The sequence below is a fragment of the Podarcis pityusensis genome (genome assembly GCF_964106645.2).
Source record: "Podarcis pityusensis genome assembly, chromosome: 4".
Lineage (NCBI taxonomy): Eukaryota > Metazoa > Chordata > Lepidosauria > Squamata > Lacertidae > Podarcis > Podarcis pityusensis.
This window is the reverse complement of record NC_138027.1, coordinates 96367977-96393763: the sequence shown is the minus strand read 5'-3', so window position 1 is coordinate 96393763 and position 25787 is coordinate 96367977. Positions and strand designations below refer to the sequence as shown.

At 46.5% G+C, this 25787-nt stretch overlaps 3 protein-coding genes across 7 annotated transcripts in view; all 3 read right to left on the bottom strand.

Moving 5' to 3' along the window:
- The window catches only part of TBC1D4 (TBC1 domain family member 4), a 93804-nt gene extending 88512 nt beyond the window's left edge, over positions 1–5292 (bottom strand). For 2 of the 3 annotated variants that reach the window (XM_081002913.1, XM_081002914.1), the window contains exon 1: positions 4603–5292. In XM_081002913.1, coding sequence (XP_080859039.1) covers positions 4603–5052 — 450 coding nt within the window. In that variant the 5' untranslated portion in view covers positions 5053–5292. Of the gene's footprint in view, positions 1–770; positions 809–4602 lie in introns of those variants that run through there. The other variant, XM_081002915.1, reaches the window with a different exon arrangement.
- A 4891-nt stretch (positions 5293–10183) lies between these two features.
- Positions 10184–21344, bottom strand: COMMD6 (COMM domain containing 6). Its single transcript, XM_081003315.1, has 7 exons — positions 21036–21344; positions 18416–18474; positions 15294–15359; positions 15119–15195; positions 12420–12588; positions 11623–11775; positions 10184–10665 (listed from the first exon to the last, which is right to left on the bottom strand). Exons 1-7 carry the CDS (start codon positions 21091–21093, stop codon positions 10615–10617), a joined length of 633 nt encoding a protein of 210 aa, XP_080859441.1. The 5' UTR covers positions 21094–21344; the 3' UTR covers positions 10184–10614.
- Positions 21345–23331: 1987 nt separating this feature from the next.
- The window catches only part of LOC308475858 (mediator of RNA polymerase II transcription subunit 22), a 3722-nt gene continuing 1266 nt past the window's right edge, over positions 23332–25787 (bottom strand). Inside the window, exon 2 of one of the 3 annotated variants that reach the window (XM_081003336.1) lies at positions 23332–24086. In XM_081003336.1, the coding sequence (XP_080859462.1) occupies positions 23673–24086 (414 nt within the window). In that variant the 3' untranslated portion in view covers positions 23332–23672. The other 2 variants (XM_081003337.1, XM_081003338.1) reach the window with 2 other exon arrangements.

Below are 25787 nucleotides of genomic sequence, written 5' to 3'. Positions count from 1 at the left end.
CCAAAAACTAGGTGCGTCTTGTGGTCTGGTGCGTCTTATAGAGCGAAAGATACGGTACTTTGTTCCTTTAACATATCAGGCAATTTCTATACATATATTTCTGAAAACGTTTTCAGAAATCTCCTAATGTCCTGGAATATTTAGCTTCCTTTTCTGAAAATTTGTTTCACAATGGCACTTTGAGTTGATGTTTTTATATGTTGCTACGTTAAATGTTGGAAACCTCCCTTGATTTTAAGGCAGCCAGGGCAGTGTTAGAAACTGTGATAGAAAAGCTATTTGCCACAAGGCTTCTGGGTTGTGAGTGCCAAAACAAAGTGTATAGTTGCACACATATATTCAGCAACACTTTATACTTTTTGAAAAGCATGAACTAAAATGCGCTACTCTGCAGATCAGCTGATTTGTGCAGCAGTGCAGCACCAAAAGACATGCAAATCAGCCGATTCATGAGGCAGCGCAGCAGGAAAAAAAATACACATGGCAACCACTGGCAACCATAATGTATATTTTGGCCACAGGAAGACACTATATAATGCCTGAAAATAGAAGGGGCAGTTTTAAAGTAATAGCTTCTGCAGCCAAACATTTATCATCACTTTTGCGCGCGCGCACACATGCATCTTCTCTTACTACACCAGTACAGTGAATAATTCTACTAAGAACTGTTTTGGTGACTGACCACAAACTATGCACTAAGATCTCCCAGGTTAACTTACTATTTAAAAAGCCAACTTTTGACAGACCTGCCCGTAGCTACAATGAGTTACCTATTTATAGTCCAGTCCTGCATCTTAATAGGTCAGGCAGGTGGCATGAATGTTTGCTTGACACAAAACGTCCTTCACAGGAGAAATGTGCAGATGTGATGCTGCATGCTGGGCAAGTTAATATTCTGCACAAGGACATTTATTTCATACTTCCTGGAAGTCACAATGAAGAAAGAGGAGCTTCGGCTTAGGTAGTTCTGTGATGGAATAAATCCAAATGAATGAGCTACCTCACAGCAAATCCTCAGTCACAGTGATGTCTTTAAACCATTTCTGGTGAAGCTGAAACTGTAGAATGCACTTGCTTTAGCACAAGCCTGAGACTCACTTTCCAGATCTGTGAAACAGAGAACCCATGCATGAAAAGGGCAGAATTCTAGATAAACCTCCCACCCATTGTGCATCTACTATACAGCTAAAGTGAGAAGCTCTGTAAGAGGCATATATCACTTCAAAACTAACATGGGGCTTGGTCCTCAGCTTTCCATCCCATAGTTTAGCACAGTGATGAAGATTGTGTTACCTGTGTTCTCTTGAGCGTTCCACACAGGAGTGGTCAACTAGCTGTGCAGCAAGACTTTTCAAACAAGTTGGCTTTCAATCCTTGTGCAGCAAAACAAAGCACCCAGCCATTCTTAGAAAACCGATTTTTTAAAAAAAAAATATATCCTGCTTCCTTTGCATTATTTCCCTTTAAGCTTTGTCTGAAGCGGGTTGTTTTGGCATTTCAGCTATTTAGCTGAGTAAGGGTAATTGTGGATCACATTGAATCAGAACCGGAAAAAGTTTGAAATTCATTGCATTTTGATTACACAGTGCCTCAGACAACTCAGCTTATTATAACAGCAGTTATCTTAGAATCATAAGCCTTTAACTTGCTTAAAGGTGGTTAAACTTGGGATAGATTTGTGCTCCAAGACATTCTGCAGAAAATTCATGCTAGTTTAACCAAAGTAGAGCATCTATACCAAGAGAACTTACCATTTCATTCCATGTTTCTGTCCCTGCCTGCCCTAAATAGAACAGATTGCAAGCAGCTGCGATTGCAAAACTGCTGCAGGCCACATGAACTGAGAGGCATTAATAAAAGCTTGTAAAGATCTCCAGAACTTTATAGAGCCAACCAAGTTTTCTAGGCAACAGATGTGACCTCAAAAGCAGCCCTGGTAAAAGTCACCAGAGCCAAGCATTTAGTGGCTACTGAGTATCTGATACCCCAGACCCACACTTCTCTCAAGAAGCTCAGAGTATCTTACACCTGGTTCCCGGATAATCTCATATATGGTGAGGCCAGAGCAAGCCAAGACCAGGTGCTCAACTTCAGCCACAAAGCTGCATCGTGAACCTTCAGGGTATTCCAGATAAGGTGCAGCTGGTGTTTTATTACGGCACAGAAGCAACCCGGACAGATTGCACATTGCTGGGATAGCACATATTGGCAAGAAGCAGCACTATGAGCCAGCAACACAAATGAAGTTAGTTCTTTGTCATTGTCCTGTAACTGTAAGTGCCAAACCAAGAAACTGCCCATCTGTTTGCACCTTGAAGCAACCGCCATAGCTGAAGATTCGGGAATTGATGGGGTTTTTTCCATTAAAAATGAGGAAAATGCATGTCCAAGATACAAGGTCCTAAAGAGAGCCCCGGAAGATCAAACCAGAGGCCCATCTAGTCCCTCATCCTGTTGTCACAATGGGCAACTGGATGCCTGTGATAAACACAAGCAAGACCCAAGTGCAACAACAGCACTCTCCTTGTGATTCCCAGGAACTGATATGCCTCCAACAGGGGAGACCTCATGGTCTCCAAACCATGGACCTATCTCCTTCATTGCATCTGAATGCATTTGTCTTAAGAATTAGCATACTCCTGCATAGCAAACACAACTTGGTATCTCACATCTCCTCTGTGTTTCCTTCCTCCTCTCCAGTCACCTGAAGCAGCGGTTACGGAGGTTTCACTACTCAAAAGGAACATCTGAGCTAGATTTGGGTCCTGATTTCAAATATACTAATTCTCCGTATCTATGCATACAGTGGTGCCTCGCAAGACGAAATTAATTCGTTCCGCGAGTTTTTTCGTCTTGCGGTTTTTTTCGTTTTGTGAAGCACGGTGTCGGAAAAGTTTTGGAAAAGCTTCAAAAATCACCAAAGTCTTCAAAAACCTCAAAAAAGGCTACCACACCGCGTGCTATGAGTTGCTCCTCGAAGTCAAGTCGCAACTGTATTAACGGTTTTAAGAAAAAGGAAACAAACTTGCAAGACGTTTCCGTCTTGCGAAGCAAGCCCATAGGGAAAATCGTCTTGCGAAGCAACTCAAAAAACCAAAAACCCTTTCGTTTTGCATGTTTTCCGTCTTGCGAGGCATTCGTCTTGCGAGGTACCACTGTAGTTGTGTTTTTTTTAATCCCCTTAGCTGGAGTTGTCTAAAGCTAATGTAATGAGAGAGTGGTGGGATGTAACATGGGGAGATCTCTAGGGAAAGGTAACTGAAAATACCCAACAATATTTGGGTAGCAGAAGGAATGAACCAAGATTAAGTACAGCAAGGCCACAATGTGTCCAATTGGAGTAGAAAGATTTGGAAGGGAAGGTTTAGTGGCAAAGATGGATACTCCTGCTATTAGCATTTAAGTGACAGTTACCCAGCATTAAGTACTGAGGCTCTTACATATACATTTATTCTCAGGGGTGGGGATTTTCTTCTAAGTAAACATGCATTGTGCAATACTCAGAAAATCAAATCATATTATTTCCCCCTTATAGCTGCTGCTGCTGCTGCACCAGAATTTGTTTTTCATTTAGGTGCAATGAAAGCACAGGTGTGTTTTGCATTCAGATGGCATATTTTTGGGGTTTAATTAGAAACACATCAGGACCTGCATATAGTTTACTGCTCCACCCGCTACTGCCCTATTTTGACTCTTGGCTCAGAGAACAGCCTGGTTAGAGTCTCCTTCATGAATGCAGTCACTTGTGGGACTCATTCTGTATAGGAGACAGAACTCAAGGGAAGTACAGGTTGCCGTTCTCACACTGCTTTTTCCAGAGTTCCACTGCCATCCCCAGCACCACACTAACGTAAGTGAAATATTTCACCTGGCTATACATTAACAGGAATATACACCTCTGCAAATCTGGAAACCTATCATTATTCACCAGAAAGTTACTTTCCCTTCTGCATGTAACCACAGGGCAGAACAGACTCTGCAAAGAACCACCTTGGACACAATGCGACTCTCCTGGATTATTAGCTAGGTGTTCACAGCTTCAGAAAGGTGTGCATCACAGCTATCCATCACAGCCTGTGGGCATTACATTTGCAGCCCAATTCTAAGCAAGTTTCCTCCGACGCTCAAGTGAGTCCAGTGATGCTTTTTCCCAAGCTGCCGTGCACCTTGCTGTAGCCTTCAGATCATTTTCACCAGAATGCTAGTCTGCTTTAGTAGACTAGACCAAAGCACTAGACTCTCAGTCTGTGAATTCATTCTACTTTGGGGTAATCCGGGTGTTTCCCCCACAAGTCTGGTGCAAGAACCCTTGGAGCTGGGTTCAAATCTCACTTTGAGTTACAGACCTTTGCGGAGGCCCTAGCAAGGATACAAATGCGGTTTGTTTGCACGCTCGGACTGGCAACACCCCGCGCGTGGCCTTCCTTCGGGGGAGGGAGGAGGAGGAGGAGGAGGAGGAAGAGGCGCGCGCGACATTGCAGAGGCGGGCCGAGGAAGCCGCTGCGCCGCATGGCGCGGGCCGCTTCTTCATCCCTTGCGCGCCCGCGGCCAAAGCGCGGAAGAGGCGCAGCCCATCCTCCCTCCCCCCGTCCCTGGACTTGCCTGGCTGGGGTCGGTGGCCTTGAAGACGTGGCATGCCATCGGGGACTCGGGGTCGTCGGGCTGCGCTTTGATCAGGTAGGCGAAGTAGGTGAGGTCGTGGCTGTTGTGGATGAAGCGCGCGATGTGCTGCGCCTTGTGCTCGAAGATGAAGACGGCCGGGTTGGCGGCGCTGCTGGCCGACGGGATGCAGCGCAGGTTGGGCGAGCCCAGCAGCAGCAGCACTTCGCGGGCGGGCACCGCGCTGGGCTCCTGCTTCTGGCTGCGCCGACGGATCTCGGCCACCAGCCAAGGCAGCATGGGCAGCGTGGTGCGCCGGTCCAGGCACGACCAGCCCACGTACCACAGCCTGAAGCGCTTCTCCCCCGACGGCGCCTTGCCGACGCCTTGCAGCGGGTCGGCGGGGGGCTCCAGGGGGTGAGAGAACGCCACGTCCGAGCTCGCCTTCTCCATGAGGCCGGCAGGAGCCCCCGCCAAAGGCGTCCTCGGTTTCCTTTGCGGCGTCCGAAGAAGGAGCGCAGCCTTGCGCGGCCCTCGGAAAGCAGGTCACCTGCAGCTCAGCGCGGCTCCCGGGCGAGGAAACGTGCCGCCAGGGGGCATCTCATGCCCTGCCGCAAGCAGCGAGGCAGCACGTCGGGGGCGGCGGACTCTTCGCGCATGGATCCCGGTGCCGCGATCCCTCGGGGTGCTGCAGGGCTCCGGGGCGCGACGCTCTCCCAGCACCCGCCGCGCTCCTGCGGGTCTCGCCTGGAGCTGCGCGACGGCCGTCCGCGCCCGCCTCCTGCGCCCGCCCACCCCGCCGGGCAGCGCCAGTGAGGCGGCCGCGAGGGCTGCCTCCTCCCGCCTCCTCGGAGCGAGGGGTGGCGCACGGAAAGGCGACGCGCCTGGGAGGCGGGCTGGATGGCTTGGCCCGCCCTCCCCTGCAGTTTGCCCGCAAAGGAGACTCGCCGCGTCGTTTCCCGACGGCCAAAACCAAACGAGACGCGCCTCCCTCGCTCCCGGAGGCTCCCCTTCCCCGCCTCGACGCGGCTGCAGAAGCCGATCCGGGCTCCAGCCAGCCTAGGCGAAGCGACAGTCCTCTCGCCGTCTGCGCATCCTCCGCGCCCGGCGCGCATGTGTGCGCGTCGGGCCGCACATGCCCAGCAGCGGAAGGGGAGCAAGGAGCGGGGTCGGCGGCTTCATGCACGCACCCTTCGCGGTCCGCTGGCTGCCGCAGGGCGGATCTAGCGGCAGGATCCGGCAGAGGCGTCGCAAGCGCGATCCTGAGCGGGTTAACTTGGAATTTTAAGCGGGGGCTTCAGTGGCGTCTTTTGCGCCCGGGTTGCGCGCCTGCCTTCTTGCTTGGTAGTCGCCGCCGTCGAACCAGCGCAACTTACGCGTCAAGGCTCTAATTTACTCTTACTTAGGCGGGCGGGGAGGCGAGAGGGAGAGGAAACAAAGGGGGGGGGGGAGGAGCTGATGGACTGAGGGATTTATTGTGACATAAGCCACAATAACGCCACAAGGGGCATAATTCCCAGCCCTGTCGTAATGCAATGAGCATTGCTGGCTATTACTCCCTGAGGTGCTTTGAGGTGAAAGAAAAACACCCAAGATTCAATATTAAAAATAAATGAAGCTATGATCTGTAGGCGAGGGTAGCCGATGGGTCTCAAACCCCTGAGTTAGGGACGTTCCCTGCATGTGAAGACAGGCTCCAATGGATTGAGCAGATGAGACCATTAGCAGGTCCAAGGGTGGAAAATATGGTTTCTGCACGTGCTGTAGAGGGAAGTGAGGGGCAGGTGTGGCTTGTCAACCTGGGAAGGTTGCCCATCTAGGAGAAGAAAAACCCTGACCCTAAACCTCCGCTGCCTTGCCAAATTTTTCCACGAGAAATCAAAGAGTAAACCTTACACCCATCCCTGAAATGGTTGGGTGGGGGTCTTGTACGCCACCTTTCGGCAACTCCTGCTCGGCTTTCCTCTGGACGGGGGTCCCAGGCCCTGAGGAGGTGCTGCTAAGAAAGAATGATGACCTGGTATGCTGAAGTCAGAGGGACTTACGTATGAAACAAGCCCACTTAGGAGGATCTTGCAGCAGGTCAAGTTAAGGGCGTAAGAAGCCCCATCGAGGTCTGCCTGGTGTGTCAATGCTTGCGTCCAAGGCCAGACCATGAATCGTCTGAGGAGCAGTGGTGGCTGGTGCCCATTGGAACCGCAGAGCGGTTATTTCTAGTTTTGGCCTCCGTGCTGAGTTGTCTGAGGACAATGCTGAGGAAAACTGAAAGCAGGCAGGTGGGGACTGGCTGGCTGGCCACTGATTGAGGCTGGTGCCCAATTTGCCCTAAAAGACAATCCTGCTCTGTAGGGGTGTTGTTTTAATCATTCATACCTAGGAGGAGATTGGTCTTTGTCCATCTCAAACCACCACCTCCAAAGTTCACATTTTAAGGTTTTATAGCCTATATGGTACTCTTCCTCCAAAATAGTATAGATTTCCAAGAGGTAGTGTTGTATTTGATTTGTAGGTTGGGGGCTGGCGCCTTAAAGACTATGGTTGCACATCTTATACACTAGACCAGTGGTTCCCAAACCCTCGCCTTCCCCTTTTAAAACAATTAAAGGCTGCTACTGAAGCCTGTTTACTTGAAAGCAAGAACTACTGAAACCAGCAGCCTTCTTTAGAGGGTAAATACCATTATGATCAGGATGTAACATCCCCAACAGTAAAAGGCACTCCCTCTCTCATGTCTCATGATCTGGAGATCCGTTCACATCAACCCATCCAATAATCCCCCCTCATCTCCTGACAGGCTTATCCACTTATTTCATCATTTGGCTTCTTATCCCTTAATCCGCCTACCATTTGTTATCCTCAAAGCCCTGCAGTGGCTCGGTACTTGGGAGAAAGTGTTTCAATGGCATTTTGCTCATGGAAGTCAGTGTTTAGGGTTCATATTTGGGTATGCTAGGTTGCGATCATGACTGTTAAAACGCAAGCACACACACGTGCGCACGCGCACACACACACACACACAGAGGTTGGCTGTGCAGCTCTGCAGCTAGTTTAGTAATCCTCAAACTATCCTCGAATCCAGTTCCCTGGGGAGGCTGCTGGCGCAGCATCTAGAATCTGCCCTCAAATGCCAAAAGGGCCAATTGCAGCACTAGAATAGCACCCATCATCCTAGGAGACTGCAGGTAGGAACTTCTGCATCAGAGCTTGTGCTGGCTCTTTGCTGAGTGTGATGGAGCCCAAGGATTACTTATTAGTCATTATTGTCACAACAGCTTGAGATACAGATCTTCCTCCTACTCCATGGGTAGGCAAACTAAGGTCCGGGGGCTACATCTGGCCCAGGCGCCTTCTAAATTCGGCCTGCGGACAGTCCGGGAATCGGCGTGTTTTTACATGGGTAGAATGTGCTCTTTTATTTAAAATGCATCTCTGGGTTATTTGTGGGGCATAGGAATTCGTTATTTTTTTCAAAATATAGTCCGGCCCCCCACAAGGTATGAGGGACACTGGACCGGCCCCCTGCTGAAAAAATTTGCTGACCCCTGTGACCTACTCAGTAGGTTTTTCTATGGAGAGGCTGGCTTAGATAAACAGAAGATGGGACTTAAGCACTTTAAATTCTTGTTTCATTATGGAGTTTGCAACTAGTACAGCTTTTTTTTGCTGGTGCTACAGCGTTTTACACTGTGCTCCATTTTTTTCCACCTTTTCTACCTGGTTGTTGTACGTTCATCTATAAAATCAGATAGATAGATAGATAGATAGCAGCAAGAGATGATAGAATATAGCCAAAGGTGACTTCAACTTAAGCCTTTTCTCCAGTGAGCCACTGGCCTTATTATTTCAATTTCTACAAAATTCCAGAGGATTCTACACTGCCCTAAAATATTCACTGCCCCTGTTGATACAATAAGCTGTTTGGAGGTCATTTAGTAGCAGTTAAAAGGCCTTTTAGTAATTTCTACAGGTTTGCGACAAGGCAAGAAACTTGTCGAAATACAGAGTGGTTGAACTGTTGACTCCTACCCAGACCCTCCATTGAAGAGACCATGACTGTGGAAGGACAGCAGCAGACAGGGACTGAGGGCTTATGCATCAAATTATAACTTCCTAAACTTAACTGCTGGGTCAGCATTCACTGCTTGCTTCAGGGCTAGTTTGGGAGGAAAGGACATGGGTTATACATCAGGAAAGAAGAGAGCAATCACTTTAAGCAAGTACTCTGCAATAGAACCAAAGCTGTATTTAATAGCCCATAATGGGCTAGCTGTTGTCCTTGTCCATGGAGTTTTCTTGGCAGGGATACTGGAGTGGCTTGCCGGTTCCTGCTCCAGGTGGATCATGCTTGGTCAAAACTCTCCACTATGACCTGTCCATCTTGGGTGGCCCTGCACGGCATAGCTCATAGCTTCTCTGAGTTATTCAAGCCCCTTCGCCATGGCAAGGCAGTGAGTGATTCATGAAGCTATGGTTTTCCCAGTAGTGATGTATGGAAGTGAGAGCTGGACCATAAAGAAGGCTGATTGCCAAAGAATTGATGCTTTTGAATTATGGTGCTGGAGGAGACTCTTGAGAGTCCCATGGACTGCAAGAAGATCAAACTCCATTCTGAAGGAAATCAGCCCTGAGTGCTCACTGGAAGGACAGATCCTGAAGCTGAGACTCCAATACTTTGGCCACCTCATGAGAAGAGAAGACTCCCTGGAAAAGACCCTGATGTTGGGAAAGATTGAGGGCACAAGGAGAAGGGGACGACAGAGGATGAGATGGTTGGACAGTGTTCTCGAAGCTACCAGCATGAGTTTGACCAAACTGCGGGAGGCCGTGGAAGACAGGAGTGCCTGGCGTGCTCTGGTCCAGGGGGTCACGAAGAGTTGGACACGACTCAACGACTAAATGACAACAACAACAACAATGGGCTAGTTAAGGGACGTGGGTGGCGCTGTGGTCTAAACCACTGAGTCTTGGGCTTGCCGATCAAAAGGTCAGTGGTTCGAATCCCTGCGACGGGGTGAGCTCCTTTTGCTCGGTCCCTGCTCCTGCCAACCTAGCAGTTTGAAAGCACGCCAAAAAGTGCAAGTAGATAAATAGGTCCCGCTCCGGTGGGAAGGTAAACGGCGTTTCCGTGCACTGCTCTGGTTTTGGTGTTCCATTGCGCCAGAAGCGGCTTGGTCATGCTGGCCACATGACCCGGAAAAACTGTCTGCGGAGCTGACAAATGCCGGCTCCCTTGACCTGTAAAGCGAGATGAGCACCGCAACCCCGGAGTCGTTCACGACTGGACTTAACTGCCAGGGGTCCCTTTACCTTTCATGGGCTAGCTAGGATCTTTAAAAAAGGGAACATGCATGCATACAGGTGACAGCCAGACAGTTTTGCTTATCAGATGCAGCCTCCTTGGACTACTCCTGATTTTCAGAAGGCCCAAGGTTCTGCAGTCTGGGGCATGCATGGAAAACTACAAATCCCAGCCTAAAATTACTGTTTAAAACGTCTAGCAGCAGACAAGTACATTCACACACAGACAGTCTTAAGATTGATAAGCAAAAGGCAGCGGACAATCAGGGAAATAAAGGTGCAACGATTTCCCCACCATTAGATTTAATAGAAAACAAGAGCATTTTGGGTTCCCAAAATATGTGGCATGCCACGTTTCATGGGTAACAGGCTAATCAATATGCTTGAGCTAAAAATTAACAGAAACCACAAGCTTTATAATTGTGGCCTGACAGCACTCAGGCAACATCTCCTGCACAGTATCACTTTTCTGGGTTCTTCTGTATGGTGAAAATCCTATGCCCACTACATTTGCTCTTAAGCAGCACGTCCTTCTACATATGTGTAGCATTTCAGTATATAAGAAGGCATTTTACAGGCCTTTGAACATGAAGAGTCCAGCAGATGGGCAAAGTCGCGTAGGAAATTGAAATGACACCTTCTCTTAGCAAAAACCACAATGTTTTAAGGCAAACCGGAACAGCTCATTTGGTTCAAAACAAGCTGCACAGCAGATGCTCAAACTGTCTCAAGGACGGCTGCCATTTCCTTGAACTGATTGTAGAAGTTCTAAAATGGAAAGAAAAGGAAAGGATATACGATTATTTGGATACACAGTCCATGAGATGTAGCAGCCTACTTCAAACTGGTGCCCCCCAAATGTTTAGGACTAGAACTACCAAAATCTCTAACCGCTGCTCAGGCTGGCAGAGGCTGATCAAAGTTACAGTCCAAAATATTGGGATGACACAAGTTGGGGAAAGCTGACCTACAGTGGTTGGCTTGTACAGTGGTGCCCCGCAAGACGAATGCCTCGCAAGACGGAAAACCCGCTAGACGAAAGGGTTTTCCGTTTTGGAGGTGCTTCGCAAAACGAATTTCCTATGTGCTTGCTTCGCAAGACGAAAATGTCTTGCGAGTTCCTGCGGGGTTTTTTTTCCTTCCCCCCCCCTTTTCCCCAAGCCGCTAAACCGCTTATCAGCTGATGGCTAAGCCGCTTAACAGCTGATCGCTAAGCCGCTTATCAGCTGATCGTTAAGCCGCTTATCAGCTGATCTTTAAGCCGCTTAACAGCTGATCGCTAAGCCGCTTATCAGTTTATCTGCTAAGCCCGCTAAGCCGCTAATACTGTAGCGCTAATCCGCTAAACCGCTAATGGGCTTGCTTCGCAAGACGAAAAAACCCGCAAGACGAAGAGACTCGCGGAACGGATTCTTTTCGTCTTGCGAGGCACCACTGTATGTCCAAGTTCAAATCCCCAGTCAGGGCATTTTCATACTTCTGCACTGCTTCAACCTCCCTTCTCTCCTCTAATTTCCAAATTCTCTCTCTTTTTCATTCTAGAGCCAATCATAGTAAACCGTTACACAAAACGTATTTCAAAAAGTCAACGCATTTCCCCAGTTTTCGAGTCTTAAGTTAACAGGAACACAGAAAACCAATGGCGTTTCCATTGCAACCCAGTTGATTTGTAACCACCTTAGAACAAGTGCCAACCTTTAGAAGGGGTTATGTTATTATACAAACCTGAAATTGTGGGAGCGTCATTTCAAATGTTTTGCTTGTGATGTGGCCTGAAGCATCTGCCACTTTTACTGCCATCGTAACGTAAGGAGACTTCAGAGATTTGCAGCTGTCAGAGCTCACTGCCATCCCCAGCTTCCACTGAAAATCAATAAGCTGCAAATAAATAAAGAGGGAGGAAAGAATCAGACACCGTGACCAATACAAGTTCTTTGAGGCTGGCAGAATGCGCAGGTAGTGCGTTCAAATGCAGTACCAAACCATGCTTTGGCATTCCATTAAACAGACTTGGGCACATGCGCAGTTTCTTCCCCATGCTTGCTCCTGTTCCCTCCTTGATATTCTGGTTCACAGCAAACCAGATTGTGCTAATTCAGATGTGAACCAAGTTGTCGTTGATGTCAACAGAGCTGCGGCAAACCTTGGATGACACATTAAAACACAGCTTAGAAACCAATGGTCATTTAATTAATAATGATGTTTTTTTTGTCTGAACCCAGGCTCATGGTTTGCTTCCCCCAAACAAACCACGAGACCCAGTTTGCACAAAACAACATTCCTACATCTGCAGCTCAGAGATAGCCAGAGCCCTGGAAACTTTTGCACAGCATGCAACATTGTGCTGCTCGTTCATGTTAACCCATAGTAGGGGTTTTTTCTAAATAACTATGGTTTAATGTGGTATGCAAACCAGGACACTGTGTCATGGGACAACCACAATATGCAACTAGAATTTTACACCATGCTCTGCCGAAGGAGGCTACCCCAGTGCAAACTTCCTTTGAAACAAATTGTTTTACCCGTCCAACAACTGCTACATTTTTGGCATCTTCCGACACTGCGATCGAGCTGCCCTGTTCGTTCCAGACGTGACGAAGAACCTGGACAGCTTGTTTGGGCAGAGTACCAGCTGCACCTCCTAGCCTCGTGGACAGGTCTTCTGGCGAGAGTTTATCTTTTGCTGCTGTGCTAAACAAAACAAAAAAGGAAAGGAGGGGAAAGGAGGACTTCACTGCTAGATTTTAAACAGAAAAGAGCTGATTTCTGGTATGCCCCACAGAGAAACTTACGGTCTTCAAATAAAAACATCTTGAAGGTCCCAGGCCACAGAGAAGTTAGGCTGGCCTCAACTAGAGCCAGGGCTTTTTCGGCTGTGGCTCCAATCTGGTGGAACACTCTGTCACAAGAGACCAGGGCCCTGCGGGACTTGACGTCTTTCCGCAGGGCCTGCAAGACGGAGCTGTTCCACCAGGCCTTTGGCCAGGGCACAGCCTGACTCCCTCCCTCAGCAATCTTCGCGGAGCTCTGGCCCAATGGTTGCCAGTGGCTTGAATTAATTAATTTTATAATGAATGATTTTAGAGTGTTGTTTATGCTGTACTTTTGTACTGTTTTATTGTTGTTAGCCGCCCTGAGCCCGGCTTCGGCTGGGGAGGGCGGGATATAAATAAAATTTATTATTATTATTTTAAATTTTGCTTGTCCCCTGGAAGACTGTTTTACACCTATTTTAGCAGGGTTTTTGTAAAAAAACCCACAAATAAAATACCGTATTTTTCGGACTATAAGACGCACTTTTTCCCCTCCAAAAATGAAGGGGAAATGTGTGTGCGTCCTATGGGGCGAATGCAGACTCCTTGGCTTCAGCGATAGCAACGCGAAGCCTCCAAAGCCTGCGCTCCGGAGGCTTCGCGTTGCTTCCGCTGAAGCCAGGAGAGTCTGCTCTTTGAGGCTGGCGGTGGGGGAAAGCAGCGCTTCCCCCATCACCAGACCCAGAGGATGGGGTGCAGCGGGAAGGCGCGCGACGCCTTGCCGCTACTCTCCAACCTGGCTTCGAGGCTGGCGGTGGGGAAAGCAGCGCTTCCCCCATCACCAGACCCAGAGGATGGGGTGCAGCGGGAAGGCGCGCGACGCCTTGCCGCTACTCTCCAACCCGGCTTCGAGGCTGGCGGTGGGGAAAGCAGCACTTCCCCCATCGCCAGCCCCAGAGGATGGGGGGCAGCAGGAAGGCGCGCGACGCCTTGCCGCTACTCTCCAACCCGGCTTCGAGGCTGGCGGTGGGGAAAGCAGCGCTTCCCCCATCGCCAGCCCCAGATGATGGGGGGCAGCAGGAAGGCGCGCGACGCCTTGCCGCTACTCTCCAACCCGGCTTCGAGGCTGGCGGTGGGGAAAGCAGCGCTTCCCCCATCGCCAGCCCCAGAGGATGGGAGGCAGCGGGAAGGCGCGCGACGCCTTCCCGCTACTCTCCAACCCGGCTTCGAGGCTGGCGGTGGGGAAAGCAGCGCTTCCCCCATCGCCAGCCCCAGAGGGTGGGAGGCAGCGGGAAGGCGCGCGACGCCTTGCCGCTACTCTCCAACCCGGCTTCGAGGCTGGCGGTGGGGAAAGCAGCGCTTCCCCCATCGCCAGCCCCAGAGGATGGGGGGCAGTGGGAAGGTGCATGACGCCCTCCCGCTACTCTCCAACCCTCCTGCGGGCTTTTGCGGGAGATGGGGGAATTCCCCCACCTCCCGCAAAAGCAGGCAAAAGCCGCGCGCTCTTTAAAGGGGCTCCGCGGCTTTTCTAGGAGGTGGGGGAATTCCCCCACCTCCTAGAAAAGCCCGCAGGAGCCGCACACCCTTTAAAGAGCGAGTGGCTCTTGGGGGCTTTTCCCCAAGGAGGGAGAAGGGACTGACTGGCCGAGTCAGTCCCTTCTCCCTCCTGCGGGCTTTTGGGGGAGATGGGGGAATTCCCCCACCTCCCGCAAAAGCCTCGTGCTCTTTAAAGGGGCTGCGCGGCTTCTGCTGGCTTTTCTACCAGGGGGGGAATTCCCCCACCTCCTAGAAAAGCCCGCAGGAGCCGCGCACCCTTTAAAGAGCGTACCGCTCTTGGGGGCTTTTCCCCGAGGAGGGTGGAGAGATTGACTGGCCGTTTCAGTCCCTTCTCCCTCCTGGTCGAAAAGCCCGCAGGAGTCGCACGCGGCTCCTGTGGGCTTTTGCGGGAGGTGGGGGAATTCCGCCACCTCCCGCAAAAGCAGGGAGAAGGTCTTGGAGTAGCGGACAGGCTGCGTGCAGCCTGTCCGCTGCTCCCAGAGCTGCGGGAGGAAATCATATTTTTTTCCTTGATTCCCCCCCCCCTGAAAACTAGGTGCGTCCTATGGGCCGGTGCGTCCTATAGAGCGAAAAATACGGTAAAATACAATTAAACAAAATTAGATCATTTATCATACTTGTGGCTTGCTCTTCCTCCAGTGAATTCTGGAATTATCTCACAAAGGACACTGTCAAGGAGGTTAAGCAGAGCATGATGGTTTGCCTTGGGCCAACGGTGTACCAAACAATATGTATGAGGAATCCCTATATATCGTAGATGATTATAGGGCAGGCTAACAAACTAGGCTATAAGGGTAAATCAGTATTTTTAATTCACAGAAGCACTGCTCATAATTACAGATACTAATTTTCTTCCATGCAGTAAGCAGTAGCAATATAGTTAAAGAGATCTGAGGACCATGTTTGCTTACCTGAATACAAAGGAAATGGCATTAACAACCTTTTCCAGGTCACTAGTGACTATTTCAATCCCAGCTGCCTGAAATCTCTAGGAGAGAAACGCAGTTCATAGGGTTGTAGCAGAGGACAAATTAATAATGGGTGTTGTTAAAATGCATGCAATATTGTTTTAGCGATTCAGTTTACCTGACATAGTTCCACTGTGTTCACAGCTGGGATCTGACACTGAAGATTCTGAATGATTTGCTGACACTGCAAAGAAAGATTTTAAATGGTTCTTCGATGACAACTACTTGCTAATTGCAAATGCAATTTGTGGAAATTAAAAGGATTCCCCCCCCCCCAAACCCCGGAACGAAACAGCATTCATTTGCTTTCAATGGCAATAGAGTGATAAAATGGCTGTAGAAGAATCCCTGGTTTTAAGATCATTCAAAAACATGGCAACTGTCAATCAGCTAGCGACATCAACCTTATGGTAGGGAAGGCCTTGCCTGGACAATTTTCATAATCTACCCACGGCTACAAGCTTTAACCAGAAGTTTTAGCTGACTGATTAATGCATACACATTTAAATAACTGAGACTGAGAGTTAAAGGGAAGATTTATTTTTAGGCTTCTTTGGCTCTAGTGAGCTACTGTACTAAAGGACGGCCAATAATTTAATGCTGTATTTTTAACACTCAATTGGGAGCCGCCCAGAGTGGCTGGGGAAACTCAGCCTGATGGGTGGGGTATAAATAATAAACTATATATAATAAAAAAAAGATTAAATAAAAGGGCATTAAGGATGTCCTTTGCTTCTATTGTAAATTCTCTCGCATATGCGTATTTCCAAGAATGGGTCTGTATTAGACTTGCTAATATGAAACTTACCTTTAAACGGTAAACAATCAACTAAAGCTAATGTTCTGCCAAAAAAGATTCATCGTGCATCCTGTTTCAACCTTTAAACATCTGCTGAAAACTTTCCTATGCCACCTGGCTTAGGCCAGCAATTAAGATTACGTCTTTCCATAATGGAAATTGATGGTCTCAGATTTTACATTTTTATGCGTTTTTCTTACACACAGGTACTACTGTAAGCCACTAGATTATTTTTTTTAATGATATAGCAGTACAGTGGTACCTCGGGTTAAGTACTTAATTCGTTCCGGAGGTCTGTTCTTAACCTGAAACTGTACTTAACCTGAAGCACCACTTTGGCTAATGGGGCCTCCTGCTGCTGCCTCGCCACCGGAGCACAATTTCTGTTCTCATCCTCAAGCAAAGTTCTTAACTTGAAGCACTATTTCTGGGTTAGCGGAGTCTGTAACCTGAAGTGTATGTAACCTGAGGTACCACTGTATATACTTCTATAAATAAAATTAAAATTTTAAAAAAACATTTAATAGAAATGTAGAGTTGGAAAGGACCCAAAGGCTCACCTAGTCCAGCCCCCTTGGACAGCTGAACCACAGAGGCTGTCCTAGGAAGGGGGTCTGTACATAATAGTCTTTACTTGGCCAATCACTCTACATTTGTCAATAAAGCGATAAGGGCTTGGTTTGCACGTAACACTATGCCAAACTATGGCTTACACTGAAAAGGATATATCAAGAACTCTGGCCAAAAGTTTCAATATAAGGAATAATTCCTACTCAAGAGTTGAAATGAAAAACGTGTGTATTCTGCTAAGAATAACAGTTTGAAGCTAGTAGTAGATTTAAACACAACGTATAAGTATGATAGTTTTAAAGTAATGGTAAGTTTGGATACAACGTTTAAGTGCAGAAATAATGTCGTTTCAAATATACAATGATATAGTACAAAGGTACATGAAATACCAGTGCACAACAATTGTTTTATACAAGTCTCAATAGCAGTCAAAAAGAGTCCACATTATATAAAAAGTCTGGAATCCAAAAGAGTTTCTATAATCGACCTGACTTCAGGTAATGGGACATTTGTATACAGCGACTCGACATCCAGGGTGACAAGGGAGGCCTCCTTTCGTATGGTAGTGTTCTCAACGTGTCCAATAAATGTTTTCGTATCCAGAATATAAGACGGAGTGTCGATGGCGAATGGATGCAAATAATGTTCCATATACTGACAAAGGGGTTCCAAAAGAGAGTCATTACCTGAGACAATCGGTCTGCCTGGTGGAGCATCAAGTGATTTGTGAATTTTTGGAAGTATATAAAATACTGGGGTACGTGGATATTTATTGACTAAAAATTCATTTGTTTTCTTATCGAGGTATCCAAACGATATGCCTTCCGATAAGGTGGTCCTGATTATTCTGGAAACGTCGTCAGTAGGGTAAACTATGGCTTACATCAACTGGCCAAAGTGGCTGCTGTCTCCTCTCCAGGAACCATCATTTTCACATTAAACCATGGTTTCTTAGAGTTATGTGCAAATGCGGACATAATATTAACAGGCTAGAACCTAAAACCGTTTCAACTCTAATGATTTGTTGGAGAGCATCATATTGCCCGAATATAAGCCACACTTTTTTTTTCCAAATTCCGACCGTGAAAAGTTAAAGTGCGGCTTAAATTCGTGACCTTACGAAAATTGGCTTTTACAATATCGCTACTGAAACAGACATACGGTAAAAGGGAACAAAAAAAGTTTTATTGCCAATTTGCAAGCGTGAGACTGTTGTGCAATTAATTCTAATGTCATTCGTCGCTTTCCTCGTATTTTACAGTGCAGTATGGATTTTTTATTTGCGTTTACGGTGCTACGAACAGGTGTTTAACCCACTTGCGGGTCGTCTCTACTACTCATAGGATTTTCTTCTTACATTTGCCATTTACGGGTGTGAGTGCCTGCAGAATTTTAAGGGAGCAATTTATATTCAGGTATTGTCTTCCCCTCGCCCAAATTTTAAAGGTACGGCTTATTTGTGGGTGTGGCTTATATTCAGGCCAATATGGTATTTTTTAAAAATTGTATTGTTAAGTTAAATAATACAAACAAATCTGAAGTTTATCCTGGAGACAAATAAAGAAGCTTTCCTTAAATGTGAAGTGGTAGAGGGTAGAATTGTTTATGAGCTGTGTCACCTATGCATGTTTACTCGGAAGTAAGCTCCACTGTTTTCAGTGGAGTGCATCTCAAGTCTTAAAATATATTCCAATCCCATGTGAGCAGACAGCATGGCTCCATCCCACCATCCTCTGAAGCAAAACTGTTTTTCATTCATGAAACTGCGCATCAGAAATACTAGGAAGGGAATTAAAAAACCACAAGACACACAATGGAGCAAAATCGCTATAAAATGATCCATGATTAAAAGGAGGAAAGGAGTTACTTACTAGCTCTGCAAACAGATCCTGTGGTATTGTTCTGATGATGTCCGCGGTGCTGCCAAAATCTGCAAAACAGAAGATTTTGAGCTTCACATTTAAATCACTGTGCAACTCTAACCAATGCACCAGCTGGGTGGAAAATGGCCACCTGTGGGTATCTCGCTGGCAGTAGCCTGAAGAAAATCCCCAAAATTGTGCACTTCGCTGGTGGGTTTAAACCCCTTAGCTGCACCTGTTTGCCTTGGCACAGCAAAAAAATAGTGTTTCCCCCAAAACACCTTACGCTCTGGCTCATATGAACAGCAGGGCTCCACAAACTGAACTGCTCCACAAATGGTTTTCAAAAGGTCTTTTACTAGAATTCGGACAGCTGTAGTCGCATACATCCATAGAGCAGTTTTGTTTTTGGGGATTTCTATTGTTAATATTCCCAGAAGGAATTTTCGTAGCACAAAAGTGGAGAACAGATGCAGGGTCATCAAGAGAAGAATGGCACCTTAAAATATTAAAATGTATAGAACATGGCAGCATGACAAACAGATGTAAGAAATATTGACAGTAAGAATTTAAAAAGAGGACTGGACGTTATATATAGAACAGATGGAAAATATAAGAAGAAAATAAGTGTAACAGACTGGGGGGAAAATACTCAGCAGTAGATGTGACAAAGCGGAATAGTGTAAAGTAATGAAAATAATTTAGTAGAATCAGAAAACACAGTCAAAAAGACAACAGATAGGAAACAAGAGAAAGAGTGGAAGGGGAATTAAAATTAAAGCTCATAAGAGTCAATTAAACTGGAGGAATATGTTACTATTATTATTTACAGATATATGTCTTATATTTATTTATTTTTCTCTTTCTCTCTTACTACCACAGGCTTGAGTGTAACATACTATGCACTGATATGATAAAACAGAAAAGCAAATGTTGTTGTTTTTTTAAAAAAAGGTATTTTGCTATTAGATAAAAGTATAAACATTGTATTATTTAACCCAACTAATGAATGAATAAGGAGAAGTTGTTTTCTGCTCAATAGTGGCTGCAAAAATGATGAATATTGGAAAGTGAATCAAGCATCTCCTAGACATCCGTAGTCCACACAAGTATGGAATGTAGTTTTTTTTGAGGGGCAAAGCATACACATGAAGATGCCAGGAAAAATTAGGTGTTCACTGGGCGGGGGGTGGGGGTGTCAGGAAACACTTAAGCAGGCATAGGCAAACTCGGCCCTCCAGATGTTTTGGGACTACAACTCCCATCATCCCTGACCACTGGTCCTGTTAGCTAGGGATGATGGGAGTTGTAGTCCCAAAACATCTGGAGGGCCGAGTTTGCCTATGCCTGCACTTAAGGGTCTGGAAACAAAACCTTATTTGGAACTGTTGCGAGATTTGGATATGTTTAGCCTGCAAAAGAGTAGACAGAGGAGACAAGATACTCAAATATCTCAAGGGCTGTTACATGGAAAATGGAGCAAGCTTCTTTTCTCCTGCTCAGAAGGTAGGATTCAAACCAATGGCTTCAAGTTACGAAAAGGGAGATTGTGGCTAAACATCAGCAAGAACTTTCTGGCAGTAAGAGCTGTTTTGACAGCAGAACAGATTCCCTTGGGAGATTGTGGACTCTCCTTCCTTGCAGGTTTTTAAGCAGAGATTGGATGGCCATCTGTCAGGGATGATCTAGTTGTGATTCCTGTACTTCAGAGGGTTGGACTGGATGACCTTCAGGGGCATTTCCAAACCTACACTTCTATGATTCTAGGATAAAGAAACTGTAGGGCGATTATTCTGAGGACAACCTGAAGCAGCGATAGAGGATGGGTGACTCTCTTGATGTTGTTGCACTTTGATTCCTATCAGTCCCAGGCAACACAGCCAGGGGTCAAGGATGAGCTGTAGCCCTCTCACAAAATCTAAAGACCCACTAACCACCCTGAGATCTACAGGTGAAAGGCGATATGCAAATTTAATAAACAGCAAATAATAGCAAGGCATAGCTTCTAGGTATGGCTAAAAGTGAAATAGAGGGCTTACTTGAGAGCAAGCATGTTGAGAAGGCGGCTTGCAAAAGATGCACAGGATAAACACCACCTATGCACTTGAAATAAAAAATTAAAAAACTGTCCAGGTGCACCTTACAGACAATTTTATTATTATTATTTATCTCGAATGCGTCAGACCAACACGGCTACCTACCTGAATCTAGAACCACCTATGTAGGAAGTGGGAAGTGCTGTTTAGGGAAGCTTTTAATATTTTATGATTATTGTATTTTAATATTTTGCTCGAAGCGGAAGATGGGTGGGGTATAAATAATAAACTATTATTATTATTATTATTATTAAGCAGAGTTAGGAGGCAGTGTAGACCAGGAAGCACTTGAGGCGATGGGCCGGTTCCCCAGAACCCTTCTCATTTACACCCTTAGCCTTAATAATAATAATAATAATAATAATAGTTATTCCACGCCTTTTTCAAGGAAAAACCCCCACTATGTTCAACAAGGCTTACTCCCGGGTAAAAATATATGGGCTTTTAGCCCTCCCCGCCTTTTTTTTTAAATAGCCTCCACGGCATGCTTCCTCGTTCAGTCCCCAAAGCGACCAACCTCTCCCCAAACTCACCCCACGGTCCGAGCGGCTTTCCGAGCCCCATCGCGGCGACTCCCGCAGCCATGGACATCAAAGGACGCGCCTCCCACTTTGGAACGTCTTGGAACGTCGACGAACAACGAGCGGCTCCCTGATTGGTCACTTCGCGGCAACAAAGAATTTTTCTCCTTCCGAGACTTCCCTCCTAGCCAATCAGAAGCCAGGATTTCCCTCCGTTGTTTCCGATGGCGGAGCTTCTTCCGCTCTTGGTCGCTTTGGCCGGTTTACGAGCATGCATTTTTGCCCGGGGGAATCAGTTGACTCTCGCTGGAATAAGTCGCGGCCGCTTCCCCCTGAAAGCGCTCCTTTCTCCCCTCCTCCCGCTGAATTTTATTTCTTTTGGACTACAACTCCCATAACTCCTTGCCGTTCGTCATGCTAGCAGGGGCTGATGGGAGTTGGAGTCCAACGTTCACCCAGAGGTCTGTGGGAATCTTTGGCTGGGCTATCATTTAAGGCGGGGCTTATTTGGGAGCCGAGTTTTGCTGCAGCAGCGTTTTTTTATTTCTGTTTTGGATCCTATTGATTTATGTGGAAATTGTTCAATTTATTTGGGCACTCCCCCCCCCCGCAAATATTTTTAATGGGATATATGTATGTGTAATATAATGTAGGCTAACAAAACAGTCCTTAAAATATTGCTTTGTTTTGAACACATCTTAAGATTCCCAAACTGGAAACTCATGGTCCAGTCATCACAGACAGAATAAAAAATGCTTATTATGTCCAATCCTATGTATCTTTAAGGACGCGGGTGGCGCTGTGGGTTAAACCGCAGAGCCTAGGGTTTGTCGATCGGAAGGTCGGCGGTTCGAATCCCCGCGACGGGGTGAGCTCCTGTTACTTGGTCCCAGCTCCTGCCAACCTAGCAGTTTGAAAGCACGTCAAAGCGCAAGTAGATAAATAGGTACCGCTCCAGCGGGAAGATAAAGGGCGTTTCCATGCGCTGCTCTGGTTCACCAGAAGCAGCATAGTCATGCTGGCCACATGACCCAGAAGCTGTACGCCGGCTCCCTCGGCCAGTAAAGCGAGACGAGGGCCGCAACCCCAGAGTCGTCTGCGGCTGGGCCTAATGGTCAGGGGTCCCTTTACCTTTATGTATCTTTACTCAGAAGCAAGCCCCACTCTATTCAGCTGTGGTCCCTTTCAGCTAAGTGTGCATATGATTGCATCCTAAACCCCAAAGTTCCATATCTTCTGGACTGCAGCCCTTCAGATACTGTTGTTTGACTATGGCATGCTCGTACCATGCATATGATACCACTTTAAACAATCCTGGCTTCTCCCAAAGAACTCTGGGAGCTATAGTTAAGGGTGCTAAGCAATATTAGGAGGCCCCTGTTCCCCTCACAGACCTACAATTTCCAGAGTGGCTTAACAATCAACCCCTCCCCCAAAATATAGTCCAGCCCCCCCCCCACAAGGTCTGAGGGACAGTGGACAGGCCCCCTGCTGAAAAAGTTTGCTGACTCCTGCTGTAATCTCTGCACCATTCGAAAACTACAGCTCTCATAATTTTCCGGGGGAATCAATAACTGTTCAGCATGGCATCCTAGTGCTTTCAATGTATTGTATGAATGTGGCCTAAAGCTGGCATCTTCATTTATTATTTATTTCATAAAATTTATACACCACTTGATTGTAAAAAACTAAGAAATTCAAAGCAGTTTAATCCCACTTAGCTAGGAACAAACCCCATTGAATTCAAGAGGATTTACTTCTGACAGTGCCAGATTTACGTATAAGCTAAACAAGCTATAGCTTAGGGCCCCACTCTCTTGGGGGTCTCCAAAAAATTTAAAGGGGGGGGGGGAACTGGATGTACTTTGATAAAATACATGTTTTGTTATGTATAAATGGCTTTAGATACCTATTAGGTCCATAAATGGCCATACAGTGGACGCTCGGGTTTCGAACATGATCCGTGTGGGATGCACATTCGCAACCCACAGCAGCGCGCCTGCGCACGCGCAGGTTGCGATTCGGCGCTTCTGTGCATGTGCAAAGCACTATTTAGCGCTTCTGCGCATGTGCGACTGCCGAAACCCAGAAGTAGCCCATTCCGGTACTTCCGGGTTTCGGCGGTTTGTAACCCAAAAAAATGCAACCTGAAGTGTCTGTAACCCAAAGTATGACTGTATAGCATATATTCAAAATAAAAACCAGCGACAACTTGTTGTTGACAAAGGACAGCTGGACATATAAAGGGCCCCATTACCTTCAGAAGCTTAGGGCTTCATCAAACCTAAATCCGGTCCTGACTTCTGAGTAGACATGGTTAGGATTGCAATTTAATCAAGATCCTGATTCCTGTTTGCAAGTCATTTAGGTGACAAGATCACAGTGTCGATGAGGGAGCAGATCTCCACATCTCCGTGCAGAAAGTCCTAGTGACATGGTGCACTTGCCCTCCAGAACAGCCACCTCTCACGCCATACATAAAGTACTCAATAAAACTGCTTTGGGGCCAGGATTCTTTGGGATGCTGAGAATTTAGGGATGCTTTTTAAAACAAGGACAGTTGTTTTCACACACAACCTGCCGCCGCCCCCCCCCCCATGTCAGAAACAGGAAATTGTTCTGGTTACTACAGGGGAACCGTCCATGGCTTCATTTGTACCTGGAAGAGTAATATTCTTCCTCCAGCTCATAGAAGTCCATGGAGATCTCATCACGCAGGGCAGTAAGCTTCTTGTCGCATTCCTCCTGAAGGCTGCGCAACTGCTGGTTCCGCTGCTTGATGGCTTCGTTGACGGAAGGGAAGTCATTGAGGATCAGGAACTGTTTTAGGTCAGAGACAAGCTTCATAAGAGACTCGCCAGCCCGAACAATATTTGCAGCTCTGACATGCATCTCATAGTTGTCCTGCTTGCCTTGGGTTGCCCGAGAAACTTGAGTTTCTTCCTCAATCTTTGCAGTTTTGATTATCTCTGTGAAGTTATCCATGACAGACTTGATGTCATCTTTCAACCTCTTGTTGTAAGACTGAAGGAGGGTTTCCTTGCTCTGGGGGAGCACGTGCTGCTGCGACATTGTGGGGGCAAGAAAGGTCAGAAAGAGTTACAACTTACTCAATACATGTAATCCTCTTGCAGCCAGGCGGCCATTTTCTCTTTTTCTCTTGCGAACGATTCGTCCTTCATTGGCTACGTCCAACCAATGGGGCGGGGAAAACATTGCATTTGGGTACTTTTTGATGTTTTGTTCATTGTTTATGACTACTTTTGTTACGTTTTGTAGTTATGTAATTTTTTATATGTTGTCAGCCTCCTTGAACATGGTTTTACCTTTGGAAAGGCAGCATACATATAAAATGATTGCTTGATTGTAATAAATTTGAATACAGTCCCACCTGGATTGGAAAAGATTATTTTGTTCCAGCATTGCAGAGGCTGCTCTTGTCACAAATCCCCTGTTATCAAACTGTTGTAATTTAGCATTTTCATGCTTGATCTTGACGTTTCTGTGTTTGAAAATTGCCATTTTAAGGTCAGTAGCAGAAGTGTCCTGAAAGCTTGAAGTTTTCTCCCAGGGGTTTCTGAATAGCTACCCCTTCTGATGTCAGGTTTTGTATCCATTTATTGCTACTGACTTTAAAGTGGCTGTTTTTGAACAAAGAATCTTCTAAGGCAGACTCCAGCATTAAGTTACTTAACAAGCTATTCATTTATTGAAGTTGCAATAGAATACAATAGAAGACAGAACATGCACTACAGGTGACTTGCAACTTATGTACATTTAACTTGTGTGCATTCAAGCTTTACACGCTTGGCAAATAAAAAAATAAGAGAGGATGGAAAGGATTTAGGTGTCTGAGGGAAAAAAGACTGGCAATCCCACCCACCTTTGAATCCAACGTGTTTTGACCATACATGATTAGGGCCTCACATACTGGAATAAAACCCAATTGAAAGCTGAGGGTCTCCTGTACGTGATGAAACACCCTGGCCACGCTAAGTTGGCTATATCATTGGCAAAAGAAGCTAAACCGAAAAAATGCAGTACAGCAGTGCTTGTTGCTTGGGAACTTCAGATGGGAAAGGGAGGGACATCCCCAGACACATCCAATGGACACCTGCTGAAAGCTGTGATTGGTTGTGGCTCTGTGATGCATGGAAGGTGTACCCCCATCATGTGCATTGCGCATATAAAAATTGTGAATCAGCACTGAGGCATCCACGGAAGCTGATATCAAAATGTCATAGTCATGTGTTAATTAAAAGCTAATCATAAAAACAATCAGACAGCAGGAAGTACTGCTGTCAACAACTATTATCTGGGATGATCAGGTATTCAGGTATTGGAAGATATTGCTCAGGCTGTTCCTTTGCTATTAACTGCTAGAAACTGGGGTGAATAACAGGGGGTGAATCATTCATTTAATGGTGTTGTGGCTTCCTTGGCAATCTTGCTCAATAAAAAATTGCTGGCTGGTCTAATGTTTTGAAACGGCACCTTCAATATTAAAAGAAGAAACTACCATATATTCACATTGTATGGGTAAGTGTGCCACAAAAAGCAAGTAGGGTCCTGTATTTAGACACTGGATACCTAAGCATCTGATCTGGACCTTCAAACCGTGCAAACTAGAAGCAATTTACTGGCCAATGCTGGACTAGCCAGACTGACCTTATCCTTTACTCCAGCCATACATATACATTAGCTTCAGAGGGAAGATGTCCTAGTTAGGTTAAACACTGGCATATTAAACACCCTCAGAAATAA